At 44.9% G+C, this 19787-nt stretch overlaps 1 protein-coding gene across 1 annotated transcript in view; it reads left to right on the top strand.

Moving 5' to 3' along the window:
- Positions 1–2597: 2597 nt before the first annotated feature.
- The window catches only part of TAF4B (TATA-box binding protein associated factor 4b), a 69893-nt gene continuing 52703 nt past the window's right edge, over positions 2598–19787 (top strand). Inside the window, exons 1-3 of the mRNA XM_032181134.1 lie at positions 2598–2841; positions 17283–17431; positions 18182–18289. Of these exons, the coding sequence (XP_032037025.1) occupies positions 2598–2841; positions 17283–17431; positions 18182–18289 (501 nt within the window). The remainder of the gene's footprint in view (positions 2842–17282; positions 17432–18181; positions 18290–19787) is intronic.

Genomic DNA, 19787 nt, shown 5'->3' with positions numbered 1-19787 from the left:
TTTTTCTATTTTCTTTTTATTTGGTGTGAAATTTTCTCTTCCCTGATGTTTTTTACTCTTATCTACAGTATCTCACTTCTTTCAGCATCTTTTCCAGAAGAGCTCATGTTCTTTGTTGCTATTTAACACATTTCATGGTAAACCTAGTTATGACCCTTCCATTTGTCCCATTAAAATTGTCTATTTTAACTAATGAGATTAAATCTTCACACGTTTCTTCCCTTTGTGTCACAGTTACATGCATAAGTTAGTTCTATAGTGCTGCCAAGTCTCTGTCATTTAAGAAAAGCTTAAGGCAAATATTACAAGTTTCTCATTCCAGCTAATTTGCTGGTTGTATTTCATTGATGATTTATCAATCAGAGAGAAAATAAAACTTTTGTAAAGAGGATTACTGACAGATTAAAAACCCTGAAGCACGTTAGATGGATTATAGTGTTGTAGGAAACTAAAACAAAGTGTTGGATGTGAAACTGCCTTCAGATCTACGGACTTTATAAAGGTCTGTTTCTGAAAGAGTTAAGGACTGCTGTCTGGACAGGAATTGTGGAATATGAGTTCCTTTATTATAGCACATTTTCACAGTGTGGAGAAAGAACTCTTCCTTTTATTTCCTGTGCAGTTTCATAGAACAACAGGTACGCCTGCTTTGTTTGGAGAGGACGTTTATGGCACTTAACTTAGCCCAGTAATTTTTAAAACTATTTTAAAGATGTGTATATTTCTAAATCTTCTGGGATTTGTTCAGTGTTTCTTTTATTTTTTCCTCTTTATTATCAATGTGCTATACCATCTCCTGTGTTGTCTTTCATATCACTCCCATTGCTGCTTTGCAGGATGTTTTCTCACACTGTGCTGTATTTTCCCCTTTCTCTTTTCACACTGTGGTTCCTTCCAGCTTTAGTGCATACCCTTTCACTTCAGTTCCTTCTTCTTCTCTTTCAGGTATGCTTTCCCTTCTGAGGACTCTCATAGTGGTCTCAAAGATTCCTTCAGAAATTGAATGGCCTCAAGAAGAGGAAACTTGGTCTTAAGTAATGAGCCAACTCCATTCTGCTCTCAAGTCCCACAAGAGCAGAGCTTATTCTGAGGACAGCGTGCCTGCCTGTGCATCCAACTCCTTCTGTCATCAGTCACTGTCATTCTTTTTTTGCTGGAAGAGGTTTCCCTTTCTGTTCTCTGAGCATCCTTGGGCACATGGGAGGTAACTAATACCCTGGTTGTTACCTTGGGCGTGTAACATTGGCTCATGCATGTAATTGCAATTTAATTAGCTCAGACTTGGCAGATCTGAAAGGGGTGCAGAGACTACCTCCTCCCTGCCATACCCCATGGCATCCTCTTCCAGAGTCTTTCTACTCCACTTGTGCACTTTGAAACTAGGTATTGCTGCTGCCTCTCTGGGATTTTGGCCCAAGTTTGTTCTGGAAGGGCAGAATGCCTGAGGCAAGGGAAAGGCCATGGTGATGAGGGTGAGGGGATGCTGTGTGAGCGAGCGAACAGTAAGTTTGGATCCTAAGTAGTTCTGCTAGGTTCCTGGATTTAGGAATATGTGTCTCTGGTGCCATTTCTCTTAGCTGGTATGTTGAAATGAAGGTGGGATAGCAGGACTTTCTGCAGCCTGTTCCAGCTACCGGTGTTACAACAGTGGTGAAAGTGTGGCAGATCGTGCTGGACGTGCGTATAAACATCGAGGCACTTCCTCAGGTAGCCCCTGCGACGTGTCCTCAAGCCTGTTGCTGTCCGTACCAGCAAAGTTTGGGAGGGTCTGGCTACCTGCGCTGTGGCCACGTGCTGGTGGTCCTCAAGCGATTCCTGCTCTGTTGCCATTCCAGCTGCTGCTGACAGCATTTTAAAGCTGTAACACTGAAACCGAGCAAGGTTGTGGTGGCAATGGCAAGAGAAGGAGCATTTCTCCTCCTGCTGCAGCGTGACAAGGCGATGAGCAGCAGCGCTCGGAGCTATCTGCCAGGGCACGGAGCAGCGCTGCACTGTACTGGGTTCACACTGTATTGGGTTCACACCCACTCCATCCCCAAATGTGCGTTTCTTGTGCACATTTCCAGCCGGTTGCGACGGGCGAGCAACCTCAGGGGCTCTGAAACGAAACTTTTCGGCTGGCTTCAGCGGGGCTTGCTCAGCGGCACCGTGCTGCACACCAGGCCTCGACTCCTGCTCTCCCCGTTAACCCAGACGGGCAGCGAGCCCCCACCCTACAACCACCTCGTAGCAGGTGCTCGGGGCTTGCCCCCAACCCCTCCAGCACCCCAAGGTCACTCCGACACCCAGCCACAGCGCTCCGCGGGGCGGCGGGGAAGGCGCCGCCGCAGTAGGGCGAGCTGGGCGGCCCCAACCCGCCCTCCGCCCGCCTCCTTTCCTTTCCTTTCCCTTCCCTTCCCCTCCTTCTCGCCGCCGGCAGGGGAGGCCGGGCCCACGTGTGCGCCACCGCCAGCAGCGGTGAGCGGCGGGGTGACCGAGCCGGCCATGTGTGCCCGCCGCCGGGGCAGCGCCTGAGCGATGCTGCGGGGCGCCGCCGGGCTGCACGCCGCGCGGCCGCCCCCGCTCTCCCGTCCCCCAGCGCCGCCTCCTCCTCCTCCATGAGCGCCCCGGCGGCCGCCCCAGCCGGGCTGCTGCCCGCCGGCCACCCGGAGCAGGCGGCGAGCACCGCGGCTGCCTCCTCTTCTTCCTCCTCCTCCTCCTCCTCGTCCAAGGCGCCCTCCGCCCCGCCGCCCGCCGCGGTGCTGCGGGTGGCCGCCGGGGGGGCTCCGCGGCCGGCGGTGGCTCCCAAGGGGCCGCCCGCCGCCACCATCCAGCTGCCCGCCAGCCTGCAGCTGCCCCCAGGTGAGTCGCTCAGGGGGCTGCGTGGGGCGCGCTGCTCTTGGCTTGGGGGGGTTTTGGGGCGGGAGCCTTGCCCTCCGGCTGAGTTATGGGGTAGTTTGGGACTTGAAGGCTGAGGCTTGCATGGAGGGATGAATAATGCGAAGCGTGGACCTGTGTCAGAAGCTGTGGAAGTGACCTGCCCTCAGCATGCAAGTCTCCTGCTACTTCTACTCCAAGCAGGCTGTTTCGGAGGAGTTGCTCTTATCAGGCACTTCTGGAGGGGCTGTTTTTGCTGCTACAGCCAGCCAGGCCACCACGGACCATCGCCGAGGCGAAGCATTGCTCCGCATGAGGTCTGCGATGAAGCCTGAAAAGCTTCCCTTTTCATAAAGCATCGGTGGGAAACACAAACACAGAGTTCAGAGAAGCACCACATTTGTGGGCATGCTTCCTAGAGCAGCAGCAAAGGAAAGGTTAGGGTAGGAAGCATGCAGTGGTGATAAAGATGGCTTAGTGCTTCGGATGCTAACGGAGCTTAGCCAGGTGGTCCTTCCTGCGCTTTGTCCCAAGAGGATCGTGCTGTTGGTTCTGATCTTCCTCCTCCTCACTGCCAGACTCCTTTATTTTAAGCATTTAAATACAGTGACCGGTTCCACTAACCTTATTCTTACTACATTGACATCCCAGGCTATGTTACTGTTCAGTGCTGCTGTTGCTGTAAGTACTTTCTGCCAGGACAGTTCCTTTGTTGGAGCATCTCTTGCAATTACTTTCAGGTGGGATGTTGCCTAGATGGATGACTTAACATTAATTCCTCTGCTGCTGCTGCATGTGTGCATTTCCTCTTTTTCGTTTCTTTTTCATTTTTCTTTTCACGCGTCTGTATCAAAGACATATGCCTCTCCAGGAACTTTAAGAAGTTAATAAGGAAAAATAAGTCTTCATTAAGTAAGTTTTCCATCAGATTTCCCAGCACTCACACACGCATTATGCTATAACATCTGAGGATTCAGCAGTCAAGGATGAGTCTTAACTCCTTGCCAGCTTTCCTCAGAAATGAACCACAATGGAAATATTGTTATTTAATAGTACGGGCCCCTGTATCTTCGGGTTTTCTACATGGTATTTTGACCCTCAGAACGTACTGGTTTAACTGGCAGATGTTCAGTTAAACGTCTTTCCGTGCAGGTGAAGGAAGGCACGTGCGAGGCGCTGGTATTTGGGAAGTACAGCTCTGCAGTACTTCTCGTCGTCGTTTTCCTGTGAGCTTGGTTTCGTGATGTGAGGGCACCCTGCGTGTAACCTGACTTGTGTTTGTGACGGTAGGCAGATGCAGCAGGAGGAGCATTACCTTTCTGTTGCATCAGCTTGTTTTCCTTGCTCTTGGGACAAGAAATGAAGAAAGCAGACTTTGTGTTGAAGTTGAGAGGTGCCAGTGCAGTGCAGCACTGCGAACTGTAAGTAACTGCAGGGAGTTTAATACTGCAGAAGGAGCACAGTTGTCATCAGATTTCACATGGATCAGGGAAATTTCTCAAAATAATCATCCTACAGACAACTTAGAAATGCATTCTTGCTTGATAAACTGTTAATGTTCCACCTCTGTCTTTATTACTTGTTAAATATGGAATCCATATAAACATCATCCAGATACTTAACTGCAAGATGTATAGCATGAGAGCTGCAAGTGCTGATCTGCTTAGAAAAGACAGTGGAATAAAACCACTGAATCCTGATAAGTTTGTTTCAAAGAAATGATAAAATCTAGCCGCGCAGACTAAAATTGGCAGGGGATAATTCAGCTGGCTTTAAAACCATGGCATTCAACCTGTGGTACCCGTGGAAGCTGTAATGAGAAATGCATGCAGACAGTAGGCTCGCTCTGAGCTTCAGGCAGGGATGTTTGCATTGGCTTGTTTTGAGAAAGTGTGGATGGGAGTGCTCTTAGCAGGCATTTTGCAGTACTTGGGAACTTAGTGCAGCCTGGAGCAGGTGTTGCACCTGTGCTTGCAGAGGGCTGCAGTTTGGGGAAAAGTGAGGCACCCAGGATAGCTGTGTTCAACCACGTTGTTCAGGGGCAGCGAGGGCTCTTGAAAATCATGGATTTGGGCTGTTTTTTTCTTTTTCAGCTTCTACTTTTCTCTCCCTCGCTCACAGCAGAGCCAGGAGGTGGGGGAGTTACTGGCTGATGAGCAGATACGGCTCTTCACTTCTCTGAGCACAGATTATCCTCCTGCCAAAGTTTACCAAGCTTCCCAAGGAAGATCACTGAGCTTCACATGTTCTCTAGTGCATACAGCACCCGGACTTGCTCATGAGTAACAAGGGTTTTCCAGCATGTTCTGTGAAATGCAGGTTTGGGGCTGAGTAGCCAGCTGTAGGACTAGTGCTGTGTACTCAGGGCCTTCCTCCTTTGCCCTTAAGGGTATCTCGTGTACCAGCAGTGATGAGGTGGGAGACCATGCAGGTCTGTGCAGTGTTTTCAGCTGGGGGCTGTCTTTTATGTGCCTCCAACAGGACAGGTTGGAGCTTTGGTTGTGGCGTTTTGGCCTTAAATACTCTCAGACTGGATGGTGGGGCTTTTCAACAGGGCTTTATAATACCCTCGGTTAACTGAAGCTTATTGTTGTGGGGGGGAAATGGTTGGGCTGTGCTGCTAACAGGAGGAAATAGCTAAAGGCTTGGGAAGGGGAAGAAGTGGCGAGGTTTCTCTTAACACTTATGGCATTTCTGGTTCTTCTCTGTCATAGCCAAGTAGGACAAATTATGTTAATGAAGTAATTTTAAATGTTTTCAAGGGCCGTGAGGTATGTTCATAGCTCACCTTAGTGTGTTTGGGCCTGACGCCACTTGGGACAGGTGGAAGGTCGAGAAGGAGCATAAAAACAATGAGGGAGTGTTGTTCCATGGTTTCCTTCTTAACTGTTCTTGAACGTCTGTCCCTTCTGTGTCTGCCCATGTGGGTTTTAAGTTATTCCCTGGCCTCAAATGCTGTGGGCAGTGTAACAGCATCGATGACAGGCAGGTGTTGAAAGGACAGTTAGACATAGCATCACAGAAGGGTTGGGGTTGGAAGGGACCTTAAAGCACATCTACTTTCATGCCCCTGCCCTGGGCAGGGACACCTCCCACCAGACCAGGTTGCCCAAAGCCCCATTCAGCCTGGCCTTGAACACCTCCAGGGATGGGGCATCCACAGCTTCTCTGGACAGCCTGTGCCAGGGCCTCACCACCCTCTGAGTGAAGAATTTCGTCCTGATGCCTAATCTAAATTGCCCCTCTTTTAGTTTAAAGGCATTCCCCCTTGTCTTGACAAAAAGTCCCTCCCCAGCTTTCCTGTAGGCACCCTTTAGGTAGTGGAAGGACACTATGAGGTCTCCCCGGAGCCCTCCCTTCTCCAGGCTGAACAACCCCAACTCCCTCAGCCTGTCCTTATATCCAGCTCTCTGATCATCCTCGTGGCCCTCCTCTGGACCTGCTCTTGTGATGGGACAACAAAATGCAGAACTCAGCTGGATGCTGAGCGTCCTCTGTTGTTACCTTAGAAGAGCGCTGGTTCACCTGGCTCAGGTCTGTATTGTTAAACTATTGCTGAAGATGTCCACTGGCAGGGTCCATGCTGTGCCTTGCTCTAGGCTGGCAGGCTGGTGCAAGGCTCAGCTGCTGTATAATTGCTCCCTTCCATCCTCCTCAGAGGCAAAACAACAGCAGGTACAGGTCCGTGGCTCCTGTTTGCAGCTCAGTTGTCTTCACTTGTGTATTTTGGCCTGTCTCTGCCGAGTTCTCTTCTGCCTACAGCTTATCTGGGCTGATAGGGAGTAACTGGGAAGCACGGTTCTGCTTTCTGGCAGAAGACAGGCAGCCAGCAAGCAGGCACCTGTGGGTGGGAAGGAGGGAGGGAGGAAGGTTATGCAGTGTCCCAGCTCTGCTGCTGTCTGGCACAGGGCTCGATCTCTTCGGGTTTCTCTTAATTGTGTAGCTCTAAGGTCATCTGCGGAGGTGAGGGCGAGCAAAACTGCACACTGCCGCCTCCTGAAGCTGGCTGAGGGGCTCTCAAGTACAGCATCTCCTGTCTCCCTCCTCCTGTCCTATTTGTTGTCTCTTGGTTGTAAAACTGCAGGAGGAATTTGATGTTTTCATATTTGCATCGGGTCGTTCACTTTGGAATAGAAGGAAGTGCTGATTTTAAAAATAAGTTCTTATTTTCTACTTTGATTGTGTAGGAGGAGGATATCCAAAGCGTTCTTGTTTCAACGTGTCAAGAAACTAGAGGCTTTCCTTCAAAGTCTTCTGTTTCTCAATGTAGATAATTTCCTGAAGTCTAAGCGTAATGCTTACACTGTAGGATGACCGGTAGCTGCTAAATGATCATGGTTTTAACCTTTTTTTATCCAAGTAGTATCCTCTGTTTAGTAGTTCTATCAGGATGGATTGTTTGCCAACTCCTCTCTTCACAAGAGGCAACGCCAGTCACCTTTTTTCTGAGGAGGGGTCAGCAAAGCTGTGGCAGATCTGTGGAACTAAAACACACTTAAAAGACAGTGAGTAAATGTCTTCGGCTGCAACCAGTAGAAACTTCAGCTGGTCTGTAGGGTTTGGTTTTACTTTTGTGACTGAATGTGTCTGGTGAAACAATGCCTTCATATCGTTAAAGGCACTGCCTTATGGGAATTATGATTTAAATCTTGGCAGTAGATATAAAGCTGATTTCTGTATTTATGGTTTTCACATAAAAGCAGATGCATTGTGAATACTGGAGCACTGAAATATGATGCACAGTAAAATTAATGTTATCTGCTATTCAGATTTTACAATCAACTAATGATTGGTGAATGTTAAACTTTTTTTTTAATCATTAGAAGAGAGAACTCGAGCCTGACTTCTGTTGCTTTTGCTGAATTTAAAGGATGCTTATAGCAGTAAAAATAGCATCATCCTTGCACAAGAGACAGCTGAAAAAATACTAAATATATTTCAAAATTATTTTTCCAAAGTTGCTGAGAAAGTAGGTAAGCTCCTGAGTTGTTATATCAAGCAGTTTGCAATACCAGCCTTTTTTAAGTTCTCTTAGAGCACCAAGTATTTGCCCTGTCATGTGATGGAAATCTGTGCTATGTTTATTGGGTAGGACTGTACCATGGAGTTGTTTGTGCAAGTCTGGCTGTAAATTGCAAAGCTTCTGGCATGTATCAAAAATGAGTAATATGTCCTGCCCTATGCCCTTGAAGTATTTGTGTGTTTCTGACATCTTAATTTTTTTTGCATGAAGCTACTTCTCTGAAAATTCTGGTGATCTTACAAGAAAACTGTTTAATTTGCAAAGCAGAAAAGAGCTCAGTAGATGTAGGTAAGCTGCTTGTTATCCAGATTGAGATGATTCAGGTCTGTGTTGCTATCTCTTGTCACCTTTCGAATGAAGTCCACTAGCAGGTCTTGTCTCAGGGAAATACTGTGATCAGAACTGAAGTAGGGAAAATCCGATGGCAGATGGAAAACCCTTGTTACTCATGAGCAGGTCTAATTTCTGTTAAGACTGCAGAACTCATGGAGCCCAGTGATCTTTCTGGGTAAGTTGTTGAACTAAGAGCAGTTGTTTTTTGTTTTTCATGACTTATGTCTGCAGGTACGATCTAGTGCACACCCCCAGTTGGGTGGAGGCAGAGGAGATGGGTTTGTTGGTACTGGCTGCTCCTAGGTGATGCCTGGAAAATTTAGGTTCCTTGTGTGGATGTTCAGGGTTAAGAAGTGGGTGACGCAGGGTGTCCTGGTTGGCAGAGCTCTTGAAGGCTTTCATTTGCAGCTTGCCAAGTGGCAGGTGCCTTTTAGCTACAGCGGAGCCCTCTAGAAGTCAGGTCCTGCTGTTTGGTGTATCAGGAGGGAGTCCTCTCAGGGCAGCTGATGGTGGGTGTATTCAAAACACCTGTATAGTGCTTGTATCCTAATCACAAATACCACACAGTTCTGGTGACAGTTCCAACAGTATCCATGTAGACAGGAGCTAATACTTCTGTGAAAGATTTGCTGTCTTCTGCACGGATTTTTGTTAGTCCTATCCCATTTAGGAGAAGGGGATAACCAGTGTTAAAAAAAAAATCCTGTGTTGATCTCCATGCTTGCCTTTCTGAAATACGTGGAAATCCATGCAACGAAGGGGTAAATGCGTGCATTTAGAGGAAATCAAGTGCAATTCAACCTGCTGTTGGTCCCCATGTGAACATCAAGGGAACAAGTGTCTCATTGCAAGCTTAGTCTGGATTAATTGAGTTAATTCTCCTCTTATTTAATGGAGACAGATTTAAAGGGGGGGGGGGGGGGCGGTGATACTGCCTTTTATTAGAACTCTGTCAAGGCACCGGTTCAGATTTTAGCATCTCTTGATCTAAAATTAAAATTCATAATTAAACACACCATAATTTTCAGATTTCCCTGTAACAGCTTATTGCCTCCTGGTGTTCTAGAAGTGCTAAGTGCAGGGTATTGGCATACCTTGTGCCTGTTATAGAGCTGTGTGTTGCCATGTGTCAGACTTTGAACTCCCTATTTAAGGAATTTGACTCCAGCGAATACTAGGAGGTCGCAGCAAGCTAGAGGAGGGTGTGGTGTATGGATTCAGTGGCTTGTTGCAGTAGGAGTTCCCTTGAAGGTAAGGAAATGTCACTTTAGCTCCTTTGAGAGACTGTATCGTTGCCATCAGCTGAGTTCTCTGCAAATACACAGAGCTGCTTCATGAAGTAACTTGGGTCCATGAGAACTCGAAGTCAGTTTATCTTATCTGTAGACAGTCCTGGAACTGCCTGATTACTTAGGCAGGAAAGCAACCAAGCCTCAAGTAGAAGAGTTGCAAGCCACAAGGATGAGATGGGGAAATGCTGATGGGAAACAATCCCAGAGGATGAAAGCTGTGGTTCAAGGACAAAAGCTGGATGTTCTCACGGTATCAAATAAGACTGCTTCGTGGAACGCAGAGTTGGCCTGGAATCCCATATGCCTACCCATAATAAAAACAGAAACTCTTGGGATTCAAGTGTAATAAATACACTTTGAATTTGAACAGAAACAGTAGTGCCATCTTGGAACTATGCCCAGAAAACATCTATGATCTCAGTTATTTACAGCCCCTCCAAGAATCAGTGCAATGTCCAGATTTTCTTCAGATGTTTGGTATGGACATCTGTTGTTTGCTATAAATAAAAGGTACTCTACCTTGCATCTGGGACAGTCATATTTTTGCATAGGAGTTCTACTGTAACTCAGTAATATGTACTTTCAAATAATGAAGCTCAACTGTGTGTGAGCCTAGGAGAACTCTTGATGGGAGCATGGGCCTTTATTCCTTGAAAAGGCATCAGTGCTATTGGGGGACCCCACTGCTAGTCCATGGAACGGATATCCCCAAAAATGCACTGGTGAGCAGCTAGGCTCCAGCACTTTGGATAAGACTTATGAAACTTGTGAAACTTGGCTTCAAGTATTCGCATTTTCAGTCTATTTCCTGGAGTAGGGGAGGGAGAGGGGGCTTTGTACTCTTCAGAAAGATGCACAATATCTGTTATGCCAAATTACTTGAAATAATAGGTTACCTGACTCTGCTCTGTCCTGCACGCAGTAGATTTCTTCATCCCTTTGTTGGCTCTGTATGCTTGAGAAGGCTGTGCCTGTGCAGGGCATCTCAGGAGCTGGTGCCCAGTGTCAGTCCAGAAGCTTACTGGAGAAAGGTTGGCGTTTCAGGAGGTTTGGGCTGTGCAGCCCTTGAGCCATTAGTGTGACAGAGCTGTGGGTGCGTAGTGCTTCAAGAACCTGTTCACAATAATACAGGTAATCCGGGAAACTGTGCCTCTAGTAAAACAGTACTGTTATCACCTGGGCAGCGATATGTGTGGGTAAAGCTGGCTTTGAAATGCTTTGAGATGCAACCAGACATCCACAGCTGGTGCAACATTAAAAGCTGTAGGCCAGAGTCTGCATGATTTGTGTGATTGGCAAAGGTGCAGTCAGCTCCTCTAAAGTACTTGTGGGATGTGGCATTTCTCTGCACCCTTGCATGTTGTTGAGCCTCTCTCTATTCTGTTGTTGCATGAGAGCAAGTGGGAATTACGACCTTTGAATGCTTTTCCTGACCTGGAAATTCACGTACTTCCATACCTATGGGCAAAACAAGGTGTCTTGAATTAGAACTAAAAATTGGATGCCTCACGGTGGTACCACAGCATCCCCATGCTAGTCACAGTTTCTGAGCCACTGGTACAAAGACCTATTAGTATACAAAGGAACAAGGAAAGAATGCAAAGAGTGACTTCTGAGATATGTAATTATGCAGTTAGTGAAATGACATACGAAGAGAATCAACTGCTTGGAGGCCTGGGTCTGTGGTGAGTGGTTGTGGTTGCTACCAGACCGGTGTGATTATTGGTTGACCATGGCTGAATTCCTTTTGCCTCTACAAACATTGACTTCCAGAGGTTGGTGATGATCTGTCATGTGCAATAAAGTGCTTTGTGAATGGAGTGCACTGCAAGCTGAGCAACTCAGTGTGGCCCATGTGTAGACAAGCCCTCTGTCCTGCTTGTCTAGGAAATCTAAGAGCAATCACATGTTTTCCCTCAAGATGTCCCTGAGCAGGAAATATTCATGGCCTCCCCGGAAGATCAGTTGTTTAAACACAACTGTGTTCGATTTAGGAATAGAAGATGGCACTCGTCACTGGGAGCTTGTGGCTGGGTCACCTCAGGTGGCAGCCAAACCACTGTCGTAGCATCATTCTTAAGGTAGCGAGAGGCTGCACTTGTCACTGGTGTTGCCCCCAGATTGGGCTTTCATCCTTTTTTCTTCTTCAGTACAGGAATCTGCAGTCAACATTGAGGAAAACTCAAGTAGCAGGTGAGCAAGTAAGCAGTTAGCTTGCATGCAGCACAGTCCATACTTCACCTGAAAACAGGACTCCAATGTATCAGTGGTTATATGAGTTGTGCAAAAGTGGGCCACACCGGTATCTAACTCACCTGCCGGGTCTTTTGCAGTATTTCATTAACACTTCCTGCCTGTCTAGCAGTCTTTTACAGCCAGTCCACAACACAATGCACCTTGGTATGGTCACCATTTAAATAGTTAGTCTCTAATAAGGTCTATTTTAGATCGGTCTTAGTCCTCTAATGTGTTTTTTGTAACTTTTAAATGATCGAAGCAGGATTGAAGAAGAAAAAATGCCTTTTTTTTTTTTTTTTTTTTTTAAGGATGCATTTAGAGGGAGAAACTGTTTTCAGAGTAGCTGCATGGATTATCAATATTTGGCTCTTTATTTTGTGGATTTTGATTCATCCTAAACAGGCAGGCTAAGAAACTTAAAACTAATTTTCCTTTCAAGCTGACGTTCAGCTCCTGCTAAAAACATCCCCTTGAAAACTTGTTTGTACCTTGTAATTGCCTTTAAAGCTGTCCCTTTGTTTTGAGAAGCTCAGTGAAAATAGGAGACTTGTTTAGGAACAGAGAGCGCTTACGTGTTTGAAAACAGCAGTAATGTTTTTGTTGTTAAACTATTCACTCATCGATTTGGGATCTGCAAGTCTCATTTAAACCCGGGGTTTTTTATAATTCCTGTTTTTTACCTATATTCTGCATTTCAATGCACTCCTGAAGGGAACTTTGCTAACATTGGGAACAAATCTGATGCATGCACCCCTCCTTTCAATATAAACAACTCGCCCTTGTTTGAAAGCAGCTGTGGTAACTCTTAAACGAGGTGGGTCGGATTTTGTTGGTTCTTGCCTGTATGTTTTTTGAGGGGGCAGGCGTGAAAGGTATGATTTCCTAAGTAGGAGACTGGTTTTTGCTTTCTTGTGTTGTGCTGCAGTGTGCCGTGGCAAAGCAGTGCTAAAGAGCTGTTGTGTTAAGCGGTTGTGTTGGAAATTGTGTGAGCAAAGTGGTGATTTAACGTGACAATTTGAGCTTCCCACGTAAGGAGGGACCGGTGCCTCCACAGGAGCACCCCTGCTAGCTAGTTCACCTCAGGTGAAACCTGGGAAACAAAATGACAGAAACTCCTTGTGGATGTCCTCCTTCTGAAATGGCTTCAGGCTTATTTTGTGGTTTTCCAGGGCACGTGCTGCTGGTGTGCCTATGTGTAAAGGCTGCTGTGGGTGGTGGCGGTCTATGCCCTGTCGGAGTGACCCCAGGTGCTCTTTCTGAAGGAGCAGCTCCTCTTCAGGAGAAGGCAGCTCGCTGGGGATGAAGGGCAAGGCTCCCAGTGAGACCCTAAGTTGTGAAGCTGTAGCCTGGCTCCTTCAGGTTAGCTCTGAGGGAAGCTGAGGTAAGGTGTCCATCGTCAGCTCCTTCCTGCAGGACTATGGCTGAAGGTGGGTGTGCAGGGAGCACAAGGTTTACATGAAGTGGCTGATCTTATTTCAGACGGGTTCAATGGCAGTCAGGAAAAATAAGTAGCTTCCCAAAAGGTGTTTCTGGCAGGGGCAGGCAGCATTCCTAGTGACAGAAGTCAGTGAATTGTAAAAACGGCCTCTAATCTGAGAGAGGCACCAGAGGCTTCCAAGGAAGCCCATGAATAACTCATCCCTGCCAGTAACCTGGTCACTTACATTTTCTGCCTGGGATCTGAAAATAGGAACAACAGCCTTGCAACCCTGAAGGGATTGTGCCTTGGGCTGGCTACTAAAGTGTAGGAATGTGTTAGCTCTTTTCACTGAAGCAACTTGTGTAAAACTATCAAGCTGCATCTCCTGTAAGCATTGCTGTCTTGGCAGTGCTGCCTGAAAGAGGCACCTTTGGTGTTAGGAAGATGCCTAGCACTGTTCAGTAAATATGTTCAATATTTTGGGCAGAGATCACAGGTATCTCTTCAGATTTTAAAAGTGCTGGGTGGTGGTAGCCTGAAACCTGAGTTTCACCTCTTCAGGGTTTTTTTTCCCCTCTATTTCTGTGGAGTTACATTGTAGTGACTGACTGCAAGAGTTGATCTGCGTAGTTTGGCAAGAAATTGCTTTCTAGTGAATGTGAAAAGAGCTCCTGATAAGCAATATTTTTCTTGTCGGTTCCAATAGTATTATCTTGGTAGCTGCACAAGTCTGTAGTGAGTTTCCCTGGAGAACCTCAGGGATACCATTGCCTGCTTTTCTTTTATTTCACACTCATGCAGCTATATGCAGTGCATGAAGATCTGAGCGCTGTGCAATTTTGCCCTGGCAGAAGTTATCTCCTATGTCTCTTCTTGGAGCCTTCATTATTGACTTCGTCACTGGGCCATTGCATTTCTTTCGAGGCAGAAAGGAAGTATCAAAAGTTTGTGTTTTTTTGTTTTCAGCTATGAAAAGGTGTAGCTTACCACAACCAGAAGTGGAAAATGCCCTTCTCAGCAGCTTTCAAGTCGTTTCAGACGATCCATGCGTTTGCTGTCACTTCACAACATCAGGTTGTAACTGCCCGAACTCTTGTGTTTGAGGCTTTGAGGTGATATCTTGTGGCTTTTCACTGTATAGATTTGTAGTAGTTTGTCTTCAAGTTTGTCTTCATCTTTATTTGTGCTGGTATCAGTCTTTTCTAGTGCTGCTCCTGCAAGAGCAGTTGTAGCAGATTACCATCGTGTTGGGTTTGTTGGTTTCACAGTTCTGCTTTCACTAGCTGTCACAAAAAGCTATTAACATATGAATAGGCTACCACCTTATAAAAATTGCCAAAAGGTACAATTATAGCAAAATATAAGTTTGCTCCAGGTGGAAAGGTTTGTATTACACTGGGGTGTTCTGTGTGACTGCACTGGAGTGGCCTTGGGTAACTTCTGTGTGTGCTATCACCTGGTGCACTAACTTAAAAGACTTAAGGACTTCTTGAACTGTTTTGATGAAGCATGAGTGTCCTTGTATAAGCTAATCCATTGCTGTCGTGGTCAAATGTAAAGCGGCTACTGGGACCTGTCCCCTGGTGGAGAGGGTTGGTTTTTGTGTGCTTTTTTTGTTGTTCAAAATACTGAACAACACTGCCCTGTGTAGTATTTGCACGAGCTCTCCAGCTGTGTTGTATCTGAGTTAATTTCCCACCAAGGGGAGCCTGCTGGAAGCCCTCCCTGTTCGAGTGACTGGAGGAAGGGATGCTCTTCAGGCATGGTCTTTGTTTCTGGCAGAGCTTAAATGAAATTTCATGACAGTAGTATGAAAACCACCCTTATAATTAATTAGGTTGGCTGGTAATGAACCTGTGTCTTGTATGCAGTATGATTCAGTGAAGTACAATTTGTGCTTCTCTCAGTTACGCTTAAAAAACAAACCAACATCAAATACAATGGCTAGTGACAAAAATACCCAAATACTTGAAAACAAATGTAATGCATTCCAATTATCTAAAGGAATTAAATGATAAACTTATAAGACTAGAGGTAGCAATGATGTTTTTCAGCAAGCTGAGAAAGGTAAACCTAACACCTCCAGCAGCATTGCTTCTACAATCCTGACTGTAGACCTAGAGCAAAGAGAGAGGCTTTTGCTATCTAAATGTGTGGCATCATCAGCATGTGATGTGAACAAGGAAAAAGGCATTTTTTTTGACTGATGGGAAATTGCATGCTATGAATTGCTGTCTAAATAAGACATCACGAGAAGAAAACTGAAAATCTTCTGTGATTCCAGGCATTCACTGATTAATTTAAAAGATCCATCTGTACCTAAATGTAACTACAGTCAAGATTTCAGTGAAGAAGGGGAAAGCTGAGTTGCTGGATGGAGTATCAGTTTTTTTCAAGATACACAACCTCACCAAGTAAAGGCTGGTTGAGAATGGGGGGAATCATCTAGATGCAGCCCTGGCAGCCTTAGTTTGTGCTGTGTAAATGGCAGGATGCTGGTCTTACAGGATTTTAGATGAAGTTTTTTGTTGCCTTATGCTTTTAGATGTGAAGGATGAAAAGCTTCCTCTAAGCACCTGGCTATAGTTTCACATTTATCAACTTTTTTTTTTTTAGGAGCCGGCGGCTCTAACTGCTCTATTAATTTCAACTCGGTTAAAATTGGCTTAGGTTGGGTTGTGTGGCGTGTTTTGAGGGCTTCCAGATGAACCAGCCAGTGAAGACCATTCCATGATGCAGAGTTGTTACACACGGGCAAATGCCACGAGCGTGGCAGAAGAACTGGGGTTTTTCAAACCTTGGCTAACCTGCAAGACAGATCTGTGTGGTCCTCAAAATAAATACATAAAATACATATATTTTAAAATGAAGTACTCTTATTTACCTATCTAGCATTCTTCTGTACATTTCCTCCTTTCCTGCATGAGGCCCTCATTAACCAGCTGCGCGCAAGGGGCAGTGGTGGGCATGGTAGCGGTGGACTTGGCGGCTGTTGAAGGTAAAGGAGGTGAGGCCGAAGGGAAGGTGCTCTGTATCTGTAGCTCCTGTGGAAGATCTGCAGGGGACCAGGCCAGGAACCCAGCTGGCTTTTTGTAGTTGTGACCCTGCTGAAATGTCTGGATTTCCACAGTCCAACCCGTGGGGGGACGGGGAGGAAGGAGGTGGCACTGGTAGCTGAGTGGCTCCCAAATGCAGAGCAGCTGGGACTCTGTTGTGGCGTCTGATTCCCCTCAGAGTGCTTGTAATTCGAAAGCTTGAGTAAAAATACCTCATTGTTTGTTAACTGTTCAATTGTTGGTCGTTATAGCTGGTGGGTCAGGAGGGGGGCTGTAGGAGCAATCATGCTGGGCTGACATTGCTGTATGTTTAAAGAGAAAAATGAAACCCAAGGAAACAAGGCAGGAGAGTTACTTTTTCATGGGGATCTTCCTATTTGGCTGTAAGCAACTTTGCTTATATCCATGAATTCAAATAATTGTGGACAGATCCTTGACAGAGGGACAGCTGGAAATGTCTGAAATGACTTTTGGTGGGGACCACTGCCCTCTGAGGGGCAGCATGGTCTTGGTGTAGGCTGGTATTACTCAGGCTGCAGTTCCCGTTGCAGGTTTCCTCTAAACTGCATCTTCACCTGCAAGCTTGTGCCTGAATGCTCGGGAAGGGAAAATGTTCATAGAGGCACTGAAGTCCATGCAGTAGTGGTGATATGCCTTTTTGTAGGCTGAAGGACTGTGTGAAGAGGCTACAGTTAAAGTAATTCCAGTGTGTGTGTGTCCTGGTGGGGGAAATGTCTTTTTTTTTTTTTTTTTCATGTTCCAAACATCTTTTGACTCAAATAATGAATTGCTTTGCAATTTGTATCTTGTACACACATAACGTTTTGATATGGCTGTCTAGTCAAGTTTGTCACTTGACTTCGGGAGTTGCTTTCTATGATAAAATGCAGTGTAAAACTGATGTAGGCTTTCTAGTTCTTATATTTCTTGGCAATTGTTCCTTGGAGTAAGAAGCTAAATATTACATTAGCTTATCAGTGCGGTCTAGCTATTTCTTCCACAGATGTATAGCAAAGCCATAATATCGCTGAATTTCTAACAGTCTGGATGTTTTTCTCCAACAGGAACTGTTCTTATCAGAAGCAGTAATGGTCAACTAATGCTGGTATCTCAACAAGCAATAGCACGAGCACAGACTCAGCCACAAAATAACACAAGCGTACAACCGTCTGTACCTAGCAGCACACCTACAGTCAGAATATGTGCTGTACAGGTAAAGTGTCTCCTAATTAAACATTTCATGTAGCTGTATATTACATGGTCATAACTGGGTTTGCAAATACGCTATTATGGGTTAACTAAGCATTTGAATGTTTCCTGAGTATCGTGGTTGGTGGGTTTTGCACATAATAATTGTGCTTTGCTTTTTAGGTTTTTCGAATTGCTAGTCATTGCATATGGTATAGTTCAACTTAAGGATTTCCTCTATTATGAGAAAGAAGATGTTTGTTTAAAAAAAACAAACAAAACAAAACAAAAAAACCCACCCACACTACCTATATGGGTACGGCTAGTATAACTGCAACCTTCCGATCTTCTTATGGGATACTTCTCTGAAGCAAAGTGAAGCTGAGAACCTTTCCCAGGTCCCCAGGATTTTCCTTCTCCTTCCCTAAGCTCTGCTGGCTTCTTGCTTCCATCTTCTGTTATGTAGTCAGCACACAAAGTAAAAGGTTCAGAAAAGTAACCATCTGCATAATACTCCCCAAAAGCTTATCCTTTAACCATTTTATTCTGATTAGGCATTGTGGCTAAATGTCCCTGAGTATGTTCTTACATAAACTATTAGGCAAATAGCTTTGTTGAAAAGTGTTTTCACAATACGGGTTATATGAAAGATATTTGTCTCATTACTGTAAGAACAGGTGTCTTGGTTTATATCGAACAAGAGCAGGTAGTAACTTCAGTGCCTGTGTTTTCTGTGTGTGCATAATTGTTATTTATGTATTTATTCTTTTTTAAGAACTCTGGCACCCAGTTACTAAAGAAAGCAGTAGTTACTCCTGTGAAAACATTATCTCAAACAACAAATGCTGTGGTTTCTACTGTTCAGCCAACTGCTGTAATACAGGTAGGTAGCAAGCTTCATTGCACAAAGGAATAAGTAATGGAGAAAACTGGAAAAAGGATGGATATGTTCTTGTTATTTCTAACTCTGTGGTTTTCACTAACCTTGTAACTTCTGCTCTTAATTTAATGATGCTTCTGCCAGTGCATATCAGGTCTTCCCTTATTGCTGGAGAAAACACTTGCAGAATGTCAGTGAACAATGGGTAAAATAAATAGTTTAAAGAACCATTTTCAGTGCATTTGTGCCTTGTGATTGAGCTCCTTCAAGCTCTAGATGAGGCTTTTTCTGGGGGATGGAGGCTTTCTAATGCTTTCTTGTTTAGGTTCCCTAATTTCTTAGGGGGAACAAGTATACTTAAGATGTTGCTGAGGGGAAGATGAGCTAGCTGCACCAGTCACACTGTTTTTCAAGTTTGCACTTTTGATACTTTTTTTTTGTTTTTCTTACTAAAGGCTGAAGGAAGATCATAGCTGAAAACATCAGTTCTCTACATGAATTTGGGAGACAGATTCCAAAGATATGACTGTAGATAGTGATTGGAAATGCCGCATTATTTTTATTTTTCCAACTTATTTCTTTTTACCAGAGGAAAATGCTGTAGGACTCTTCTGGAGAGGCCCTTTCTACTTGTACAGCATGAGAGTTCTGGGTCCATTTCTTTCTCTGTTCTTGGGCACCAGATTTCTGGGTATGCACTGTGTGATGAAAATGCTTCTTTCTGCAGCTCAAGTATACTGTTATCCCTGGAGAATTTTTTTCTTGTACTCACTTTTTTTTTAAATTTTTTTTTGTAGAAGAGCTTAAAGGGGGACTGGTTGAAGGGGGACTGGAGTGGTTGACCAAGCATTCAGAAAATGAGCAAAAAAAAAAAAAAAAACAACAACAAACTCATGTTGGATGCATGTTCTTGACCTTGAGTGTATTTGAAAGATGGGAAGATGGGGAGATAAGTTTGCTGACAGCAGTAACTAACAGTCTGACTTACAGATTTGTCCTCCTGCTGTTTTTCTGTATTAGTAACTGAAAATTACTTGCAGCTCTGTCTGTGATCTTTTCTCTCTTCCTTCTCACTACAAATGGATAATGTTGGGTTTAAAGGGGGAAACCCAGAAATCTCTTAATACCTTTTCTGTTTTACTTAGAGTAGAAACAACACATTCTTCTTGTCTAACAAGAACAGTAGCATGTATTCCTGACCTATTTTTATTTTGGATTACTAGCTTGCAAACCATGTGTTCATGGTCTCCACATAGAAAGAAGTCTTTAGGATATAAAAATAATAGTCATCTATTGTACTACCTGGAAAAAAGAGAGTTTTCTTGCATCTGATGGATGAAGCTGCCTGCATCCTCACAGTCTAATGTGAATCAATGTTGAGGATCATCATGCTATTAACCTCTGTTTTTAACTTTCATTTTTGACTTGGTTCTTCTGTACTTTCTTAGTTCAGTTTTGCTATAATCAGTTCAACTTGTGATTTTTCTGAGATACTTCAAGA

The sequence above is a fragment of the Aythya fuligula genome, chromosome 2 (assembly GCF_009819795.1).
Source record: "Aythya fuligula isolate bAytFul2 chromosome 2, bAytFul2.pri, whole genome shotgun sequence".
Lineage (NCBI taxonomy): Eukaryota > Metazoa > Chordata > Aves > Anseriformes > Anatidae > Aythya > Aythya fuligula.
The sequence above is the reverse complement of the archived record's forward strand: the minus strand, read 5'-3'. Positions and strand labels throughout refer to the sequence as shown.